This window comes from Ranitomeya variabilis, chromosome 7 (assembly GCF_051348905.1).
Source record: "Ranitomeya variabilis isolate aRanVar5 chromosome 7, aRanVar5.hap1, whole genome shotgun sequence".
Classification (NCBI taxonomy): domain Eukaryota; kingdom Metazoa; phylum Chordata; class Amphibia; order Anura; family Dendrobatidae; genus Ranitomeya; species Ranitomeya variabilis.
The window spans coordinates 7,207,838-7,231,630 of record NC_135238.1 but is presented as its reverse complement, the minus strand read 5'-3'; the positions used below and the strand labels follow the sequence as shown (position 1 = coordinate 7,231,630).

At 45.2% G+C, this 23,793-nt stretch overlaps 1 protein-coding gene across 1 annotated transcript in view; it reads left to right on the top strand.

Moving 5' to 3' along the window:
* The window catches only part of LOC143785248 (transmembrane protease serine 9-like), a 91,305-nt gene that overhangs the window by 59,102 nt on the left and 8,410 nt on the right, over positions 1–23,793 (top strand). The window contains exons 11-12 of the mRNA XM_077273974.1: positions 10,067–10,271; positions 23,207–23,478. Coding sequence (XP_077130089.1) covers positions 10,067–10,271; positions 23,207–23,478 — 477 coding nt within the window. The remainder of the gene's footprint in view (positions 1–10,066; positions 10,272–23,206; positions 23,479–23,793) is intronic.

Here is a 23,793-nt window from a genome sequence, read left to right as displayed (position 1 = left end):
CCTGTAGCGAATGGGTAGCCAGTAGGGTTGAGCGAAACGGATCGTTCATTTTCATAAGTCGCCGACTTTTGGTAAAGTCGGCGTCTCATGAAACCCGACCCGATCCCTGTGTGGGGTCGGCCATGCGGTACGCGATCTTGGTGCCAAAGTCACGTTTCGTATGACGCGTTTAGCGCCATTTTTTAAGCCAATGAAGGAGCGTGGGCAGAGTGATGACATAGGGGTTAGGGGCGTGCACGCCTATCATCATTTTATCGCTTGTGCGCAGTAGCGATTTGGAATGTGTAATACGAAATTTTCTGTGCTGGGACGGAGAGAGAGAGAGAGAGAGAGAGAGAGAAAAAAAAAAAAATTCCCATTGACGTGCATAGGGTTTCGGGTTCCGGCCTATCCTCGACTTTGCGCAGTAATCGGCCAATTTCGCCCGACTCGACTTTTCCAAAAGTCGGGTTTCATGAAACATGACTCGACCCTAAAAAAGTCAAGGTCGCTCAACCCTAGTAGCCAGTGTAATGACTGGCACAAGATGGAGGCATCGGTGAAGCGGCTGGACAGAAATATGACCCTGGCTGCAGCATTCAAGATGGATTGGAGAGGAGAAAGTTTGGTAAGAGGGAGACCGATTAGAAGAGAGTTGCAGTAGTCCAGACGGGAATGAATGAGAGCGACAGTAAGAGTCTTAGCAGTTTCAACGGTGAGAAAAGGTCAGATTCTGGAGATGTTTTTAAGATGTAGGTGACAAAAGTGAGTGATCGGATATAGGGGGTAAAGGAAAGATTGGTGTCGAATATGACCCCAAGACAGCGGGCATGCTGCTTGGGAGTTATGGTTGAACCCTCCAGGGTAATTTCGATGTTGGGAAGAGTGAGGTTAGTAGAAGGGAGAAACACAAGAAGTTTCCGTTTTGAAGAGATTCAGTTTCAGATAGAGGGAGGACATGATGTTAGAGACAGCAGACAGACAGTCCTTGGTATTTTGAATTAGGGTAGGGGTGATGTCGGGGGAGGAAGTGTATAATTGGGTGTCATCAGCATAGAGATGGTACTGGAACCCAAATCTGCTGATTGTTTGTCCAATAGGGGCAGTGTAAAGAGAGAAAGAGAGAACAGGAGGGGGCCCAGGACCGAACCCCGATAGTAAGGGGACGAGGAGAGGAAGAGGAGCCGGCAAAGGATACAGTGAAGGAGCAGTCAGAGAGGTAGGAGGAGAACCAGGGCTGTGTCCTTGAGGCCGATGGAGCGGAGCATAGTGAGAAGGAACTGGTGATCCACAGATAGATCTAGGAGAATCAGCAGAGAGCAATGACCTTTGGATTTGGCTGTTATTAGATCATTAGAGACTTTAGTGAGGGCAGTTTCAGCGGAGTGTAAAGAGCGGAAACCAGATTGTAAGGGGTCAAGAAGAGAGTTATCCCAGAGATAGCGGATTAGATGGGAGTGGACCAAGCGTTCCAGGAGTTTAGAGATGAAGGAAAGTTAGAGACTTGTCTGTAGTTAGCAGTGCAGTTCTGGTTCAGGGATGGCTTTTTAAGTAAAGGGGTTATGATTGCATGTTTAAATGAGGATGGAAAGATACCTGAAGAAAGAGAGAGGTTAAATGTTTTAGTCAGGTGAGTGGTGACCACTGGTGAGAGAGACTGCAGGATATGTGAAGGAATGGGGTCACTGTTGCAGGTTGTAGGCCGAGCAGAAGCGAGGAGCTTGGAGACTTCTTCTTCTGAGACAGGCTCAAAGATGTCTAGTGAGCTTGAGGTACGGCAGGGAGGGGGATCCAGGCACTGAGGAGATTGCGCTGAGATATCCTGATGGATGAGGTTGATTTTTTCTAGGAAATAAGTGGCCAGATCCTCACCGCTGAGGTTGGTGATGGGGGCCTGTACTTTAGGTTTCAGGAGGGAGTTTAAGGTTTCAAAAAGTCGTTTTGGGTTGTTGGATAGTGAGGTGATGAGGGTGGTGAAGTAGGATTGTTTGGCCAGATAAAGGGCAGAGTTATAAGTTTTGAGCATGAACTTATAGTGAATGAAGTCTTCTGCTAAGAGAGATTTTCTTCACTGCCGCTCTGCACACCTTGAACAACACTGCAGGAAGCGTGTTTGCATAGTGTGCCAGGGCTGCCATTGTCTGTGTCGTGTCTTTCTGCGTGTAGAAGGTGCTGCTTCATCTAGGGCATTCTTCAGTGTATTATTGAAGTGTGACAATGCTAAGTCTGGACAGTAGAGGGAGGAGATGGGGGCTAGAGATTGTCCACAAGCTGCTGGGTATTAAGGGTACGTGTATTCCGATAAGTGTGGTAAGTGGGGGTGTCCCGGGTGAGGAGACAATTCTTGACAGAGAAGGAAAGAAGTTTGTGGTCCGAGAGCGGGAGAGGGGAGTTCGTAAAGTTGTGCAGTGAGCCGGGACAGGAGAAGACCAGGTCCAGAGTATTCCCGTCCTCATGCGTAGGAGAATTAGTAAACTGTGAGAGGCCGAATGAAGAAGTTAGAGAAAGAAGATGAGAGGCAGATTGGGAGAGGGGATCATTGATGGGGATGTTAAAGTCTCCCATGATGAGGGCGGGGATGTCACAGAATAGAAAGTGAGTAAGCCAGGTGGCAAAGTGGTCTAGAAACTGGTGGGAGGAGCCTGGAGGGCGATAAACAACAGCCACTCGCAATGAGAAGGGCTTAAAGAGTCTGACGGCGTGGACTTCAAAGGGAGGAAATGTGAGTGAGGAAACCAGGGGATGACCTGGAAAGCACATTGTGATGAAAGGAGCAAACCAAAACCTCCACCCTGTCTGTTCTCAGGTCTGATGGTATGTGAAAATTTCAGCCCACCAAACGAGAGAGCGGCAGCGGCGGTGGTGTCTGAATGCTGGATTCAGGTTTCTGTAATAACCAGAAGGTTAAGGGAATTAGAGAGGAAAAGATCGTGAATGTAAGTTAGTTTGTTACACACAGACCGTACATTCCAGAGAGCACAGTGGAAAGCGATAGGAGAAGGCATGCACTGAATGTTAATAAGATTAGCAGGGTTTCTATATGTAGCTGGAGGAGAGTAATGTATGCTGGTGGAGGGAGGCCCAGGGTTGGGGGAGATGTCTCCTGCAACTAGTAGAAGGAGAAAAAACAGAAAGAGCAGGTGGTGGGATGATTTGTATGAACGTTTTGAGTGCTGCATGGCGGTAGTGGCTGGTTTTGAGTGGGTAAGAAATGTCAGCAGAGCCTCAGAGTTATACATGGGAGAGGGGAGAAGTGAGGGGTGGATATAGAGAGAGCGCACAGAATGTGTTAAAGGCCGGGCGAGTTGTGAGAAAGCAGAAGTAAATCCAAATAAGAAGCAGATTGATATGATCAATGCATAATGTAGTCTGACTGACAAAAAGCATGATTGTTTATAGAACTTATGCACCTTACCTGTCTCCTGCCCTGTTCAACTGCCATTGTCTAACTGCCATGCACTTTAAACTGTTGCACACGCGAACCCGCGCACGTCCTATCCCAGCCATACTAAATATATATGAATGGAGTGAATGCTAGCATCATGAACCAAATGGTCACAATCAGCAATTAACCAATTAGCATGAGGCCAGAGCAGGCATTACTATGCAGGGTAGACAACCAATGCTAAACAAGACCATAAAGCAGTGGGACAAAAGAAAAAAAAAAGATAGCTTTGAACACTTTAAATCAGAAGCAAAAAACAGAAAAAAAAAAGAAAACAACACAGGAGTGATGGATAAAATACCATTTACAAAGTCTTGCTAAATATGATTCAGTTCACTCTTGCAGTCAGCACACAAATGGATGGATGGATAAAATACCTGTATGAAGAAGAGAAGAGGATACTGCCCCTATGTACAAGAATATAACTACTATAATACTGCCCCTATGTACAAGAATATAACTACTATAATACTGCCCCTATGTACAAGAATATAACTACTATAATACTGCTCCTATGTACAAGAATATAACTACTATAATTCTGCTCCTATGTACAAGAATATAACTACTATAATACTGCTCCTATGTACAAGAATATAACTACTATAATACTGCCCCTATGTACAAGAATATAACTACTATAATACTGCTCCTATGTACAAGAATATAACTACTATAATACTGCCCCTATGTACAAGAATATAACTACTATAATATGCCCCTAAGTACAAGAATATAACTACTATAATACTGCTCCTATGTACAAGAATATAACTACTATAATACTGCTCTTATGTACAAGACTATAACTACTATAATACTGCCTCTATGTACTAGAATATAACTACTATAATACTGCCCCTATGTACAAGAATATAACTACTATAATACTGTCCCTATGTACAAGAATATAACTACTATAATACTGCTCCTATGTACAAGAATATAACTACTATAATACTGCTCCTATGTACAAGAATATAACTACTATAATACTGCTTCTATGTACAAGACTATAACTACTATAATACTGCCCCTATGTACAAGAATATAACTACTATAATACTGCCCCTATGTACAAGAATATAGCTACTATAATACTGCTGCTATGTACAAGAATATAACTACTATCATACTGCTCCTATGTACAAGAATATAACTACTATAATACTGCTCCTATGTACAAGAATATAACTACTATAATACTGCTCCTATGTACAAGAATATAGCTACTATAATACTGCTGCTATGTACAAGAATATAACTACTATCATACTGCTCCTATGTACAAGAATATAACTACTATAATACTGCTCCTATGTACAAGAATATAACTACTATAATACTGCTCCTATGTACAAGAATATAACTACTATAATACTGCTCCTATGTACAAGAATATAACTACTATAATACTGCTCCTATGTACAAGAATATAACTACTATAATACTGCTCCTATGTAGAAGAATATAACTACTATAATACTGCTCCTATGTACAAGAATATAACTACTATAATACTGCCCCTATGTACAAGAATATAACTACTATAATACTGCTCCTATGTACAAGAATATAACTACTATAATACTGCTCCTATGTACAAGAATATAACTACTATAATACTGCCCCTATATACAAGAATATAACTACTATAATACTGCTCCTATGTACAAGAATATAACTACTATAATACTGCCCCTATGTACAAGAATATAACTACTATAATACTGCTCCTATGTACAAGAATATAACTACTATAATACTGCTCCCATATACAAGAATATAACTACTATAATACTGCTCCTATGTACAAGAATATAACTACTATAATACTGCTCCTATGTACAAGAATATAACTACTATAATACTGCCCCTATGTACAAGAATATAACTACTATAATACTGCCCCTATGTACAAGAATATAACTACTATAATACTGCTCCTATGTACAAGAATATAACTACTATAATACTGCTCCTATGTACAAGAATATAACTACTATAATACTGCCCTCTATGTACAAGAATATAACTACTATAATACTGCTCCTATGTACAAGAATATAACTACTATAATACTGCTCCTATGTACAAGAATATAACTACTATAATACTGCTCCTATGTACAAGAATATAACTACTATAATACTGCCCCTATGTACAAGAATATACTATAATACTGCCCCCTTTATACAAGAATATAACTACTATAATACTGCCTCCTATATACAAGAATATAACTACTATAATACTGCTCCTATGTACAAGAATATAGCTACTATAATACTGCCCCCTATGTAAAGAATATAACTACTATAATACTGCTCCTATGTACAAGAAGTAATTAGAAAAGAAGTGCATACGAAAAAATATATTAAATGCAGCGCTGCTCTTGTTTCACAATCAATGATACATACGAAGAATGTTATAAAAATATGTAAAAAATGTATAAAAATGGACCTACATGAAAAAACAATTATGAGGTGTGGTAAAGAAGGCAGTGTGAAGGTTCATAGATGTTAATAAAGTGCAAGTGCCTATACTGTCACCATATTAATACACTGGGGTCCACATACCATAATCTGTGTCAACTATGCCTGCCCATGGAGTCAAGCATAAGTATACATATATGGCCACACTATTGCATGGCATAGTACCTGTTTAGAAGATAGAGAGGAGAGGGGTCTAAGTCTTTCCCAGGGATGCCTTCACCCCGATGCGCGTTTTGGCATCTGCCTTTGTCTGACTATTATCCCGGTTGCTTGTGCACCTTTTTCTACCACACTTTTTCCTTCCACTCCACTTTCCATTAATATTCTTGGATACAGCACTCTGTGAACAGCCGGCTTCTTTACCAATGACCTTTTGTGGCTTCGCCTCCTTGTGGAGTGTGTCAGTGACGCCTTCTGGACATCTGTCAGGTCAGCAGTCTTCCCCATGATTGTGGAGCCACTGAAACAGACTAAGGACCTTTATAAACACTTAGGAGCCTTTACAGGGGTTTTTTTGTTAATTATTCTAATTTACTGAGATAGTGACTTTTGGGTTTTCAATGGCGGTAAATCATAATCATCAACATTAACAGAAATAAACATGTGAAATAGATCACCCTGTTCTGACTAATTCTCTGCTTTGTGACTTGGGACAATGGCCGGTGACTGTAGAGATGATGCTCGGGTCATGTGCTCAGATGTGACACTGTAACGACTCCGCTGCTCTGTGCGCTCCGCACGTGTTATCTTATTGTGTGTAAATTTTCAGAGAAGATGAAGTTGAGGAATCATCCAACCCTCCAGCCCCAGGGACCGGTCCGGCCGCATTCCAGCATGAAGGACCTCCGAAAATTCAGATATTTTAGGAGCGAGAGTGATGAGAACAGACAAATCCGACATCTAGAGAGCTCCCCACAGCAGCACCGCGGAGAGCATGATGAGCGCTGTGCTTTACCTTCTGCTGTCCGGTGAGTGATCTGATATATTATCATTGTTATTATTATTATATTATTTATGGTATTATTATGGTCATGTAGCGTAAAGACTATACTCAGACTCTGGAGATTCTGTGCAGTTTCTTTCCCATCAATATTAGTGAGGGACGCTTCTTTTTTGCTCCATGTTTGGCTGCTCTCTGTTACTCCCTTTTATCAGCCATTTCAGGACTGACTGTTGGACAGATGAGTTCAGTCTATTACTCCCTGTTATCAGCCATTACTTGCTGACATCAGGATATACTTGTACATACAGGGCTTGTTACATTGTATCTCTTATAATCCGGGATAAACACTTGGATTCCGTATGAACATTGTAGGATACTGCGGGAATCACCGTCTGCCCGCTGCTATTCTGGGGGGAGGCGCTCACTGGTCACATGGCAGTTTGGGGACTTGTTACAGATTTTTAATTGAGGCCCTCAAGATTCCTGTTTATAGAATCTTAGAATGTCAGAATTGGAAGGGACCTCCAGGATCATCGGGACCCACGTGGTCATCGTGCCCAACCCCCTGCTCAATGCAGGAGTCAATAAACCATCTCAGACAGATGTCTGTCCAGCCTCTGTGTGAAGACTTCCATTGAAGGAGAACTCACCACCTCTCGTGGCCGCCTGTTCCACTCATTGAACACCCCCACTGTCAAAAAGTTTTTCCTAATATCTAATCTGTGTCTCCTCCCTTCGAGTTTCATCTCATTGCTTCTCGTCTTTCCTTGTGCAAATGAGAATAATGATCCTTCTACAATGTGACAGCCCTTCAGATATTTGTAGACAGCTATTAAGTGTCCTCTCGGTCTTTTTTTTTGCAAACTAAACATTCCCAAATCCTGTAACCATTCATCATAGGACACGGTTTGCAGACCGGTCACCATTCTGGTCACTCTTCTCTGAACTTGCTCCAGTTTGTTGATGTCTTTTTTACAATGTGCCCAGAATATTCCAGATGAGGTCTGACCAAAGAGGAGTAGAGGGCAATAATGACTTCACGTGATCTAGACTCTATGCTTCTCTTAATACATCCTAGAACTGTGTTTACCTTTTTTGCTGCTGCATCACACTGTTGACTCATGTGCAGTATGTGATCTATTAGTATATACAAGTATTTTTCACACATGCTGTTGCTTAGCCCTATTCCTCCCATTCTATAGATGTAATTTTTGTTTTTCCTGCCCAAATGTAGAATCTTGCATTTCTTCCTGTTAAATACTATTCTATTAGTCGCTGCCCATTGTTCAAGCTTATCTAGATCCTTCAGAATCCTTTCCCTGTCTTCTCTAGTGTTAGATATCCCTCCTGGCTTTACATTGTCTGCAAATTCAATTACTTTATCATCAATTCCCTTATCTAGATCATTTATAAAAATGTTGAACAACACTGGGGCCAGGACAGAGCCTTGTGGTTCCCACTTGAAATGCTTTTCCAATTTGATGTCCAACCATTTATCACCCCTCTTTGAGTGCGATCACTGAGCCAGTCATAAATCCACCTAACCGGAGCCTTGTCAATCCCGTACTTGGTCATTTTCCAATAAGGATAGTATGAGAGACTTTATGAAATGCTTTGCTGAAGTCGAGATATACTATATCTACCACATTTCCCGGATCCACCTAGTCAGGGATTCCATCATGGAAGGGAATTAGATTAGTCTGACATGACTTGTTTGCTACAAGCCCATGCTGGCTCTGGTTAATTACTGTATTCTTATCCAAGTACTTACATACATGCTGTTTAATATTGTGTTCAGAGATCTTTCCTGGTATAGATGTAAAGGTACCGTCACACTAAACGATAACGATAGCGATCCGTGACGTTGCAGCGTCCTCGCTAGCGATATCGTTTAGTTTGACACGCAGCAGCGATCAGGATCCTGCTGTGATGTCGCTGGTCGCTGAATAAAGTCCAGAACTTTATTTGGTCGTCAGATCGCCGTGTATCGTTGTGTTTGACAGCAAAAGCAACGATACCAGCGATATTTTACACTGGTAACCAGGGTAAACATCGGGTTACCAAGCGCAGGGCCGCGCTTAGTAACCCGATGTTTACCCTGGTTACCAGCGTAAAAGTAAAAAAAACAAACAGTACATACTCACCCAGCGTCATACCTCCCCCAGCGTCTGCTTCCTGACACTGACTGAGCGCCGGCCCTAAAGTGAAAGTGAAAGCCGCTGTGCTGTTAGGGCTCAGTCAGTGTCAGGAAGCAGACGCTGGGGGAGGTATGACGCTGGGTGAGTATGTACTGTTTGTTTTTTTTACTTTTACGCTGGTAACCAGGGTAAACATCGGGTTACTAAGCGCGGCCCTGCGCTTAGCAACCCGATGTTTACCCAGGGACCTCGGCATCGTTGGTCGCTGGAGAGCGGTCTGTGTGACAGCTCTCCAGCGATCAAACAGCGACGCTGCAGCGATCGGCATCGTTGTCGCTATCGCTGCAGCGTCGCTTAATGTGACGGTACCTTAAGGCTCACTGGCCTGTAATTTCCTCCCTTTGTGTTCTATTATTTTTTGAAGATAGGGACAACAATTGTCCTTCTCCCATCCTTCTTGGACATTTCTGCTCTTTAGAACATCCGGCCATTGGACTTTCCTACCCTCTTTCTGAGTCCATTAAAATCTGCCTTTCTGAAGTCCAACCATAAAGTCTAAGTCCTCGCTGGTCTTCCTCTTGTAATCCAAAATTCGGGGATAGCATGATCGCTGCGTCCTAAATTCCCATCCACCTTTACTTCCTCAACCATCTCCTCCCTGTTGGTAAGAATTAGGTCCAGGATGGCAGATCCTCTTGTTCTCTCTTCTACCCTTTGAAAAATAAAGTTGTCAGCGAGAGAAGATAATAATTTTCTGTACTCGTTACTTTTGCCTGAGAGAGATTCCCAACAAATAGTTACAATCTCCCATGATCACGATGTCGTACGTTATTGCGAACAAAGATCTCTGAGGTAGAAAGGTTCCTCCCTATCTTCAGCCTGTCCAGGTGCCCTATAGTGATCACCTACAATAGTGTCATATGTCTCATACACATCGGGGGGAATGTCCCATAGACTTCTCTTTGAGCCGTTGATTCCTTCAGATCCCGATACGCCGCCTATAATAACCGTATAATACTGCGGTGAGTATCTCTGCTGTGTGACGTTTATTGTATCTCTCCCCCAGTCCTCCCAGCGGTGGTCTTCCCCGACATGCTGCTTCCCCCGACCTGCGGCTCCCCGGCGTTCTCTACTAGGATAATCGGAGGAACTGACGCAGAAGAAGGAGCCTGGCCCTGGCAAGTCAGTGTGCTGTACAGCAGGGAGCCGGTGTGCGGAGGGTCCCTGATCTCTGACCAGTGGGTGCTGAGCGCCGCACATTGCTTCAGCCCGTGAGTGCCGCTCACTGCATCTAATCCTATCATGTGTGATACTGACTGCTGAGCCGTGTATCTAATCCTCTCCTGTGTGATACTGTCTGCTGAGCCGTGTATCTAATCCTCTCCTGTGTGATACTGTCTGCTGAGCCGTGTATCTAATCCTCTCCTGTGTGTTACTGACTGCTGAGCCGTGTATCTAATCCTGTCCTGTGTGATACTGTCTGCTGAGCTGTGTATCTAATCCTATCCTGTGTGATACTGACTGCTGAGCCGTGTATCTAATCCTCTCCTGTGTGATACTGTCTGCTGTGATGTGTATCTAATCCTCTTCTGTGTGATACTGTCTGCTGAGCCGTGTATCTAATCCTCTCATGTGTGATACTGACTGCTGAGCTGTGTATCTAATCCTCTTCTGTGTTATCCTGTCTGCTGAGCCGTGTATCTAATCCTCTCCTGTGTGATACTGTCTGCTGTGATGTGTATCTAATCCTCTTCTGTGTGATACTGTCTGCTGAGCAGTGTATCTAATCCTCTCCTGTGTGATACTGTCTGCTGTGATGTGTATCTAATCCTCTTCTGTGTGATACTGTCTGCTGAGCTGTGTATCTAATCCTCTCATGTGTGATACTGACTGCTGAGCTGTGTATCTAATCCTCTTCTGTGTTATCCTGTCTGCTGAGCCGTGTATCTAATCCTCTCCTGTGTGATACTGTCTGCTGAGCCGTGTATCTAATCCTCTCCTGTGTGATACTGTCTGCTGTGATGTGTATCTAATCCTCTTCTGTGTGATACTGTCTGCTGAGCAGTGTATCTAATCCTCTCCTGTGTGATACTGTCTGCTGTGATGTGTATCTAATCCTCTTCTGTGTGATACTGACTGCTGAGCTGTGTATCTAATCCTCTCCTGTGTGATACTGACTGCTGAGCTGTGTATCTAATCCTCTCCTGTATGATACTGTCTGCTGTGATGTGTATCTAATCCTCTCCTGTGTGATACTGACTGCTGAGCCGTGTATCTAATCCTCTCCTGTATGATACTGTCTGCTGTGATGTGTATCTAATCCTCTTCTGTGTGATACTGTCTGCTGAGCAGTGTATCTAATCCTCTCCTGTGTGATACTGTCTGCTGTGATGTGTATCTAATCCTCTTCTGTGTGATACTGACTGCTGAGCTGTGTATCTAATCCTCTCCTGTATGATACTGTCTGCTGTGATGTGTATCTAATCCTCTCCTGTGTGATACTGTCTGCTGAGCTGTGTATCTAATCCTCTCCTGTATGATACTGTCTGCTGTGATGTGTATCTAATCCTCTCCTGTGTGATACTGTCTGCTGAGCCGTGTATCTAATCCTCTCCTGTGTGATACTGTCTGCTGAGCTGTGTATCTAATCCACTCCTGTGTGATACTGTCTGCTGAGCTGTGTATCTAATCCTCTCCTGTGTGATACTGTCTGCTGAGCTGTGTATCTAATCCACTCCTGTGTGATACTGTCTGCTGAGCCGTGTATCTAATCCTCTCCTGTGTGATACTGTCTGCTGAGCTGTGTATCTAATCCACTCCTGTGTGATACTGTCTGCTGAGCTGTGTATCTAATCCTCTCCTGTGTGATACTGTCTGCTGAGCTGTGTATCTAATCCTCTCCTGTGTGATACTGACTGCTGAGCCATGTATCTAATCCTCTCCTGTGTGATACTGTCTGCTGAGCTGTGTATCTAATCCTCTCCTGTGTGATACTGACTGCTGAGCCATGTATCTAATCCTCTCCTGTGTGATACTGTCTGCTGAGCTGTGTATCTAATCCTCTCCTGTGTGATACTGACTGCTGAGCCGTGTATCTAATACTCTCCTGTGTGATACTGTCTGCTGAGCCGTGTATCTAATCCTCTCCTGTGTGATACTGACTGCTGAGCTGTGTATCTAATCCTATCCTGTGCGATACTGACTGCTGAGCCGTGTATCTAATCCCATCCTGTGTGATACTGACTGCTGAGCCGTGTATCTAATCCTCTCCTGTGTGATACTGATTGCTGAGCTGTGTATCTAATCCTATCCTGTGCGATACTGACTGCTGAGCCGTGTATCTAATCCCATCCTGTGTGATACTGACTGCTGAGCCGTGTATCTAATCCTCTCCTGTGTGATACTGACTGCTGAGCTGTGTATCTAATCCTATCCCGTGTGATACTGACTGCTGAGCCGTGTATCTAATCCTATCCTGTGTGATACTAACTGCTGAGCTGTGTATCTAATCCTCTCCTGTGTGATACTGATTGCTGAGCTGTGTATCTAATCCTCTCCTGTGTGATACTGACTGCTGAGCTGTGTATCTAATCCTCTCCTGTGCGATACTGACTGCTGAGCCGTGTATCTAATCCTATCCCGTGTGATACTGACTGCTGAGCCGTGTATCTAATCCTATCCTGTGTGATACTAACTGCTGAGCTGTGTATGTAATCCTCTCCTGTGTGATACTGACTGCTGAGCTGTGTATCTAATCCTATCCTGTGCGATACTGACTGCTGAGCCGTGTATCTAATCCCATCCTGTGTGATACTGACTGCTGAGCCATGTATCTAATCCTCTCCTGTGTGATACTGACTGCTGAGCTGTGTATCTAATCCTATCCCATGTGATACTGACTGCTGAGCCGTGTATCTAATCCTATCCTGTGTGATACTAACTGCTGAGCTGTGTATCTAATCCTATCCTGTCTGATACTGAGTGCTGAGCTGTGTATCTAATCCTCTCCTGTGTGATACTGTCTGCTGAGCCGTGTATCTAATCCTTTCCTGTGATACTGACTGCTGAGCTGTGTATCTAATCCTGTCCTGTGTGATACTGACTGCTGAGCCGTGTATCTAATCCTCTTCTGTGATACTGACTGCTGAGCCGTGTATCTAATCCTCTCCTGTGTGATACTGTCTGCTGAGCTGTGTATCTAATCCTCTCCTGTGTGATACTGTCTGCTGAGCCGTGTATCTAATCCTATCCTGTGTGATACTGACTGCTGAGCCGTGTATCTAATCCTCTCCTGTGTGATACTGTCTGCTGAGCCGCGTATCTAATCCTCTCCTGTGTGAAACTGTCTGCTGAGCCGTGTATCTAATCCTCTCCTGTGTGATACTGTCTGCTGAGCCGTGTATCTAATCCTATCCTCTGTGATACTGTCTGCTGAGCTGTGCATCTAATCCTCTCCTGTGTGATACTGACTGCTGAGCTGTGTATCTAATCCTCTCCTGTGTGATACTGTCTGCTGAGCCGTGTATCTAATCCTCTCCTGTGTGATACTGTCTGCTGAGCCGTGTATCTAATCCTCCTCTGTGTGATACTGACTGCTGAGCCGTGTATCTAATCCTCTCCTGTGTGATACTGTCTGCTGAGCTGTGTATCTAATCCTCTCCTGTGTGATACTGTCTGCTGAGCCTTGTATCTAATCCTCTCCTGTGTGATACTGACAGCTGAGCCGTGTATCTAATCCTCCTCTGTGTGATACTGACTGCTGAGCCGTGTATCTAATCCTCTCCTGTGTGATACTGTCTGCTGAGCTGTGTATCTAATCCTCTCCTGTGTGATACTGTCTGCTGAGCCGTGTATCTAATCCTCTCCTGTGTGATACTGTCTGCTGAGCCATGTATCTAATCCTCCTCTGTGTGATACTGACTGCTGAGCCGTGTATCTAATCCTCTCCTGTGTGATACTGTCTGCTGAGCTGTGTATCTAATCCTCTCCTGTGTGATACTGTCTGCTGAGCCGTGTATCTAATCCTCTCCTGTGTGATACTGACTGCTGAGCTGTGTATCTAATCCTCTCCTGTGTGATACTGTCTGCTGAGCCTTGTATCTAATCCTCTCCTGTGTGATACTGTCTGCTGAGCCGTTTATCTAATCCTCTCCTGTGTGATACTGACTGCTGAGCCGTGTATCTAATCCTCTCCTGTGTGATACTGTCTGCTGAGCCGTTTATCTAATCCTCTCCTGTGTGATACTGTCTGCTGAGCCGTGTATCTAATCTTCTCCTGTGTGATACTGTCTGCTGAGCCGGGTATCTAATCTTCTCCTGTGTGATACTGACTGCTGAGCCGTGTATCTAATCCTCTCCTGTGTGATACTGTCTGCTGAGCCGTGTATCTAATTCTCTCCTGTGTGATACTGACTGCTGAGCCGTGTATCTAATCCTCTCCTGTGTGATACTGTCTGCTGAGCCGTGTATCTAATCCTCTCCTGTGTGATACTGTCTGCTGAGTCGTGTATCTAATCCTCTCCTGTGTGATACTGTCTGCTGAGCCGTGTATCTAATCCTCTCCTGTGTGATACTGACTGCTGAGCTGTGTATCTAATCCTCTCCTGTGTGATACTGACTGCTGAGCCATGTATCTAATCCTCTCCTGTGTGATACTGACTACTGAGCCATGTATCTAATCCTCTCCTGTGTGATACTGACTGCTGAGCCGTGTATCTAATCCTCTCCTGTGTGATACTGACTGCTGAGCTGTGTATCTAATCCTCTCCTGTGTGATACTGACTGCTGAGCCGTGTATCTAATCCTATCCTGTGTGATACTGACTGCTGAGCCGTGTATCTAATCCTCTCCTGTGTGATACTGACTGCTGAGCCGTGTATCTAATCCTATCCTGTGTGATACTGACTGCTGAGCCGTGTATCTAATCCTCTCCTATGTGATACTCACTGCTGAGCTGTATCTAATCCTATCCTGTGTGATACTGTCTGCTGAGCCGTGTATCTAATCTTCTCCTGTGTGATACTGTCTGCTGAGCCGGGTATCTAATCTTCTCCTGTGTGATACTGACTGCTGAGCCGTGTATCTAATCCTCTCCTGTGTGATACTGTCTGCTGAGCCGTGTATCTAATTCTCTCCTGTGTGATACTGACTGCTGAGCCGTGTATCTAATCCTCTCCTGTGTGATACTGTCTGCTGAGCCGTGTATCTAATCCTCTCCTGTGTGATACTGTCTGCTGAGCCGTGTATCTAATCCTCTCCTGTGTGATACTGACTGCTGAGCCGTGTATCTAATCCTATCCTGTGTGATACTGACTGCTGAGCCGTGTATCTAATCCTCTCCTGTGTGATACTGACTGCTGAGCCGTGTATCTAATCCTATCCTGTGTGATACTGTCTGCTGAGCCGTGTATCTAATCCTCTCCTGTGTGATACTGTCTGCTGAGCCGGGTATCTAATCTTCTCCTGTGTGATACTGACTGCTGAGCCGTGTATCCAATCCTATCCTGTGTGATACTGACTGCTGAGCCGTGTATCTAATCCTCTCCTGTGTGATACTGTCTGCTGAGCCGTGTATCTAATCCTCTCCTGTGTGATACTGTCTGCTGAGCCGGGTATCTAATCTTCTCCTGTGTGATACTGACTGCTGAGCCGTGTATCTAATCCTATCCTGTGTGATACTGACTGCTGAGCCGTGTATCTAATCCTCTCCTGTGTGATACTGTCTGCTGAGCCGGGTATCTAATCTTCTCCTGTGTGATACTGACTGCTGAGCCGTGTATCTAATCCTATCCTGTGTGATACTGTCTGCTGAGCCGTGTATCTAATCCTCTCCTGTGTGATACTGTCTGCTGAGCCGGGTATCTAATCTTCTCCTGTGTGATACTGACTGCTGAGCCGTGTATCTAATCCTCTCCTGTGTGATACTGTCTGCTGAGCCGTGTATCTAATCCTCTCCTGTGTGATACTGTCTGCTGAGCCGTCTATCTAATTCTCTCCTGTGTGATACTGACTGCTGAGCCGTGTATCTAATCCTATCCTGTGTGATACTGACTGCTGAGCCGTGTATCTAATCCTCTCCTGTGTGATACTGACTGCTGAGCCGTGTATCTAATCCTATCCTGTGTGATACTGTCAGCTGTGCCGTGTATCTAATCCTCTCCTGTGTGATACTGTCTGCTGAGCCTTGTATCTAATCCTCTCCTGTGTGATACTGTCTGCTGAGCCGTTTATCTAATCCTCTCCTGTGTGATACTGACTGCTGAGCCGTGTATCTAATCCTCTCCTGTGTGATACTGTCTGCTGAGCCGTGTATCTAATTCTCTCCTGTGTGATACTGACTGCTGAGCCGTGTATCTAATCCTCTCCTGTGTGATACTGACTGCTGAGCCGTGTATCTAATCCTATCCTGTGTGATACTGACTGCTGAGCCGTGTATCTAATCCTCTCCTATGTGATACTCACTGATGAGCTGTATCTAATCCTATGCTATGTGATACTGTCTGCTGAGCCGTGTATCTAATCCTCTCCTGGGTGATACTGTCTGCTGAGCCGTGTATCTAATCCTCTCCTGTGTGATACTGTCTGCTGAGCCGTGTATCTAATCCTCTCCTGTGTGATACTGTCTGCTGAGCCGTGTATCTAATCCTCTCCTGGGTGATACTGACTGCTGAGCCGTGTATCTAATCCTCTCCTGTGTGATACTGTCTGCTGAGCCGTGTATCTAATCCTCTCCTGTGTGATACTGTCTGCTGAGCCGTGTATCTAATCCTCTCCTGTGTGATACTGTCTGCTGAGCCGTGTATCTAATCCTATCCTGTGTGATACTGACTGCTGAGCTGTGTATCTAATCCTCTCCTGTGTGATACTGACTGCTGAGCTGTGTATCTAATCCTCTCCTTTGTGATACTGTCTGCTGAGCCGTGTATCTAATCCTCTCCTGTGTGATACTGTCTGCTGAGCCATGTATCTAATCCTCTCCTGTGTGATACTGACTGCTGAGCTGTGTATCTAATCCTCTCCTGGGTGATACTGACTGCTGAGCCGTGTATCTAATCCTCTCCTGTGTGATACTGACTGCTCAGCCGTGTATCTAATCCTATCCAGTGTGATACTGTCTGCTGAGCCGTGTATCTAATCCTGTCCTGTGTGATACTGACTGCTGAGCCATGTATCTAATCCTCTCCTGTGTGATACTGACTGCTGAGCCGTGTATCTAATCCTCTCCTGTGTGATACTGACTGCTGAGCCGTGTATCTAATCCTCTCCTGTGTGATACTGACTGCTGAGCCGTGTATCTAATCCTCTCCTGTGTGAATCTGACTGCTGAGCCGTGTATCTAATCCTCTCCTGTGTGATACTGACTGCTGAGCCGTGTATCTAATCCTCTCCTGTGTGATATTGTTTGCTGAGCCGTGTATCTAATCCTCTCCTGTGTGATACTGACTGCTGAGCCGTGTATCTAATCCTCTCCTGTGTGATACTGACTGCTGAGCCGTGTATCTAATCCTATCCTGTGTGATACTGACTGCTGAGCTGTGTATCTAATCCTCTCCTGTGTGATACTGTCTGCTGAGCTGTGTATCTAATCCTCTCCTGTGTGATACTGTCTGCTGAGCCGTGTATCTAATCCTCTCCTGTGTGATACTGACTGCTGAGCCGTGTATCTAATCCTATCCTGTGTGATACTGACTGCTGAGCTGTGTATCTAATCCTCTCCTGTGTGATACTGTCTGCTGAGCTGTGTATCTAATCCTATCCTGTGTGATACTGACTGCTGAGCTGTGTATCTAATCCTCTCCTGTGTGATACTGTCTGCTGAGCTGTGTTTCTAATCCTATCCTGTGTGATATTGTCTGCTGAGCTGTATCTAATCCTCTCCTGTGTGATACTGTCTGCTGAGCCGTGTATCTAATCCTCTCCTGTGTGATACTGACTGCTGAGCCGTGTATCTAATCCTGTCCTGTGTGATATTGTCTGCTGAGCTGTGTATCTAATCCTCTCCTGTGTGATACTGTCTGCTGAGCCGTGTATCTAATCCTCTCCTGTGTGATACTGTCTGCTGAGCTGTGTATCTAATCCTCTCCTGTGTGATACTGACTGCTGAGCTGTGTATCTAATCCTCTCCTGTGTGATACTGACTGCTGAGCTGTGTATCTAATCCTCTCCTGTGTGATACTGACTGCTGAGCCGTGTATCTAATCCTCTCCTGTGTGATACTGTCTGCTGAGCTGTGTATCTAATCCTCTCCTGTGTGATACTGACTGCTGAGCCGTGTATCTAATCCTGTCCTGTGTGATATTGTCTGCTGAGCTGTGTATCTAATCCTGTTCTGTGTGATATTGTCTGCTGAGCCGTGTATCTAATCCTATCCTGTGTGATACTGACTGCTGAGCCGTGTATCTAATCCTGTCCTGTGTGATACTGTCTGCTGAGCTGTGTATCTAATCCTGTCCTGTGTGATATTGTCTGCTGAGCTGTGTATCTAATCCTGTTCTGTGTGATATTGTCTGCTGAGCCGTGTATCTAATCCTATCCTGTGTGATACTGACTGCTGAGCCGTGTATCTAATCCTATCCTGTGTGATACTGACTGCTGAGCTGTGTATCTAATCCTCTCCTGTGTGATACTGACTGCTGAGCCGTGTATCTAATCCTGTCCTGTGTGATATTGTCTGCTGAGCTGTGTATCTAATCCTGTCCTGTGTGATATTGTCTGCTGAGCCGTGTATCTAATCCTCTCCTGTGTGATACTGTCTGCTGAGTGCGTATCTAATCCTATCCTGTGTGATACTGACTGCTGAGCCGTGTATCTAATCCTGTCCTGTGTGATACTGTCTGCTGAGCAGTGTATCTAATCCTCTCCTGTGTGATACTGACTGCTTAGCCGTGTATCTAATCCTCTCCTGTGTGATACTGACTGCTGAGCCGTGTATCTAATCCTATCCTGTGTGATACTGACTGCTGAGCCGTGTATCTAATCCTGTCCTGTGTGATATTGTCTGCTGAGCCGTGTATCTAATCCTGTCCTGTGTGATACTGACTGCTGAGCCGTGTATCTAATCCTCTCCTGTGTGATACTGACTGCTGAGCCGTGTATCTAATCCTCTCCTGTGTGATACTGACTGCTGAGCCGTGTATCTAATCCTCTCCTGTGTGATACTGTCTGCTGAGCCGTGTATCTAATCCTCTCCTGTGTGATACTGACTGCTAAGCCGTGTATCTAATCCTCTCCTGTGTGATACTGACTGCTGAGCTGTGTATCTAATCCTATCCTGTGTGATACTGACTGCTGAGCCGTGTATCTAATCCTCTCCTGTGTGATACTGTCTGCTGAGCCGTGTATCTAATCCTTTCCTGTGTGATACTGACTGCTGAGCCGTGTATCTAATCCTACCCTGTGTGATACTGACTGCTGAGCCGTGTATCTAATCCTCTCCTGTGTGACACTGACTGCTGAGCCGTGTATCTAATCCTGTCCTGTGTGATACTGTCTGCTGAGCCGTGTATCTAATCCTCTCCTGTGTGATACTGACTGCTGAGCAGTGTATCTAATCCTCTCCTGTGTGATACTGACTGCTGAGCCGTGTATCTAATCCTCTCCTGTGTGATACTGTCTGCTGAGCAGTGTATCTAATCCTATCCTGTGTGATACTGACTGCTGAGCCGTGTATCTAATCCTCTCCTGTGTGATACTGTCTGCTGAGCAGTGTATCTAATCCTATCCTGTGTGATACTGACTGCTGAGCCGTGTATCTAATCCTGTCCTGTGTGATACTGACTGCTGAGCCGTGTATCTAATCCTCTCCTGTGTGATACTGACTGCTGAGCTGTGTATCTAATCCTGTCCTGTGTGATACTGTCTGCTGAACAGTGTATCTAATCCTATCCTGTGTGATACTGACTGCTGAGCCGTGTATCTAATCCTGTCCTGTGTGATACTGACTGCTGAGCCGTGTATCTAATCCTCTCCTGTGTGATACTGACTGCTGAGCCGTGTATCTAATCCTATCCTGTGTGATACTGACTGCTGAGCCGTGTATCTAATCCTCTCCTGTGTGATACTGACTGCTGAGCCTTGTATCTAATCCTCTCCTGTGTGATACCATCTGCTGAGCCGTGTATTTAATCCTCTCCTGTGTGATACTGACTGCTGAGCCGTGTATCTAATCCTCTCCTGTGTGATACTGACTGCTGAGCCGTGTATCTAATCCTCTCCTGTGTGATACTGTCTGCTGAGCCGTGTATCTAATCCTGTCCTGTGTGATAGTGACTGCTGAGCCATGTATCTAATCCTCTCCTGTGTGATACTGACTGCTGAGCTGTGTATCTAATCCTGTCCTGTGTGATACTGACTGCTGAGCCGTGTATCTAATCCTCTCCTGTGTGATACTGTCTGCTGAGCCGTGTATCTAATCCTGTCCTGTGTGATACTGACTGCTGAGCCGTGTATCTAATCCTCTCCTGTGTGATACTGACTGCTGAGCCGTGTATCTAATCCTATCCTGTGTGATACTGACTGCTGAGCCGTGTATCTAATCCTCTCCTGTGTGATACTGACTGCTGAGCCTTGTATCTAATCCTCTCCTGTGTGATACCATCTGCTGAGCCGTGTATCTAATCCTCTCCTGTGTGATACTGACTGCTGAGCCGTGTATCTAATCCTCTCCTGTGTGATACTGACTGCTGAGCCGTGTATCTAATCCTCTCCTGTGTGATACTGACTACTGAGCCGTGTATCTAATCCTCTCCTGTGTGGTATTGACTGCTGAGCCGTGTATCTAATCCTCTCCTGTGTGATACTGACTACTGAGCTGTGTATCTAATCCTCTCCTGTGTGATACTGACTGCTGAGCCTTGTATCTAATCCTCTCCTGTGTGATACTGACTGCTGAGCCTTGTATCTAATCCTCTCCTGTGTGATACTGTCTGCTGAGCCGTGTATCTAATCCTATCCTGTGTGATACTGACTGCTGAGCCGTGTATCTAATCCTCTCCTGTGTGATACTGACTGCTGAGCCGTGTATCTAATCCTCTCCTGTGTGATACTGTCTGCTGAGCCGTGTATCTAATCCTGTCCTGTGTGATACTGACTGCTGAGCCGTGTATCTAATCCTCTCCTGTGTGATACTGACTGCTGAGCCGTGTATCTAATCCTCTCCTGTGTGATACTGACTGCTGAGCCGTGTATCTAATCCTCTCCTGTGTGATACCATCTGCTGAGCCGTGTATCTAATCCTCTCCTGTGTGATACTGACTGCTGAGCCGTGTATCTAATCCTCTCCTGTGTGATACTGACTGCTGAGCCGTGTATCTAATCCTCTCCTGTGTGATACTGACTGCTGAGCCTTGTATCTAATCCTCTCCTGTGTGATACCATCTGCTGAGCCGTGTATCTAATCCTCTCCTGTGTGATACTGACTGCTGAGCCGTGTATCTAATCCTCTCCTGTGTGATACTGACTGCTGAGCCGTGTATCTAATCCTCTCCTGTGTGATACTGACTGCTGAGCCGTGTATCTAATCCTATCCTGTGTGATACTGACTGCTGATCCGTGTATCTAATCCTCTCCTGTGTGATACTGACTGCTGAGAGTGTATCTAATCCTCTCCTGTGTGATACTGACTGCTGAGCCGTGTATCTAATCCTCTCCTGTGTGATACTGACTGCTGAGCTGTGTATCTAATCCTATCCTGTGTGATACTGACTGCTGAGCCGTGTATCTAATTCTCTCCTGTGTGATACTGACTGCTGAGCTGTGTATCTAATCCTCTCCTGTGTGATACTGACTGCTGAGCTGTGTATCTAATCCTCTCCTGTGTGATACCATCTGCTGAGCCGTGTATCTAATCCTCTCCTGTGTGATACTGACTGCTGAGCCATGTATCTAATCCTCTCCTGTGTGATACTGACTGCTGAGCCATGTATCTAATCCTCTCCTGTGTGATACTGACTGCTGAGCTGTGTATCTAATCCTCTCCTGTGTGATACCATCTGCTGAGCCATGTATCTAATCCTCTCCTGTGTGATACTGACTGCTGAGCCGTGTATCTAATCCTCTCCTGTGTGATACTGTCTGCTGAGCCGTGTATCTAATCCTCTCCTGTGTGATATTGTCTGTTGAGCTGTGTATCTAATCCTCTCCTGTGTATCTAATCCTCCCATCGTGCTGTGTGTTCTATGGTCAGTGGACGGTGAGCTTTATTCCTGGTTCTCGGGCTCGGAGCCAGTCACCGCTGGACGTCCGCCAGGTTTTCGTTTCTCGGCCCCGGTTGTCGCCTTCATGTAATCTTGGTCACTTATTTTATGACACAGACTGTGCGATGTATAAAGTTGGAATATCACAGTCTTAGAGCCATAAAGTGCAATATCGGCACCATGGAAACTTCTACAAGTCGCTTTCTCACAATTTAAACAGTAATTAAACTTTTTAAAACAATAATAATTAATACTAATTACAAACGTATGAATCTTTGTATTATTCTCCATTATTTTATCTTTCATTCTTCTCTTTGAAACACCATTCCTAAAGTGTGTAACGATACTGTAGTAAGATAACCATGGGCTCCTTCCCTGCCCCTAACACTAGGGGCGCCCTAGCTCCCCTGCTCCCCGGATTACTTCTGATGGTGAAGATGCCGGGGCCACGCACCTTGCTGAGCTCCTGAAGTGGCTTTTATCTGCAAGAAAACAGTGGTACAAACACTTCCCGGTCTGAGGGTCTCCGCTCCCCTCCCCCATTCTCACACAGGGAGCGCGTTTGTAAATAGTTTTTTGTATGATTCCTACTGGAGCAGCGGTTCAAAGCAGCTACTAACAAGCATGAACCAGGCAGATAAAGCAGCACTTCAGATGGCAGCTAAATATTAATGTATAGTAATGGAAAATATTAAAGAAAAACTCTTAACTGTGCAAAGTCTAATCAATAAGAACAAGGTCAGCACAGTTTTTAGAATTCCCGTTTGTTGTCAATGATTGTAAATCTTCTTGTTTATATCCAGATGTCATTGACACATCGGAGGGTTAGTGACAATGTGTCAGTGTGGGGCGAAGGACTGGATACAATTGTAGCACATTAATTCAAGGTATGAGCAGATAGAAGGGTCATGTGGAAGAGCCGTCATCCCCGGGAGTCAGGGGGGAGGAGCTGAGAATACAGGATATAGAAGGCTCTTCCATCTCTGATAACATTGTGTTTCTTCATCTTCCAGATCCCAGTCCCCCTCACAGTACAGCGTATACCTGGGGGCTCACAGGCTGGACGCCCCTAATTCTAACGCTGTGGAGGTCGGGGTGAACAATCTCGTCCTCCACCCGCAGTTCAGCGGCCCCGGAGGCAGTGGGGACATCGCTCTCGTCCGCCTCTCCAGATCGGTCAGCTATACGCGGTACATCCGCCCCGTGTGTCTGCCGTCAGCCGCCATGGTCTTCCCACCAGGAGCCAGCTGCTATGTCACCGGATGGGGCCGGACGCAGTCTGATGGTGAGTACCACCGTGCCCCCCATCACAGCCACAACCTTACTCCCCCCAGAATTGGCGATGTGGCCTTTATTATCTGTCTCCGCTGCTGCAGAACTTCTTGGAAAGGAAAAAGAAAATCATCAAGGCAGTGAGTAATTGCAATAAAGGCCATCCATCCTCAGCTCAAAGAGGTTCTGCAGCGGCTGCTGGTAGAAGAATATTACAAGTCACCTTGGAGTTGTGTGGTCTTATAACGTGTCATGTGGTCGCTGACTTTGCAGCAAATGTTACATAAATCAGCAGCAGAAGCAAATGTAAGAAAACTGCAAGACGTTG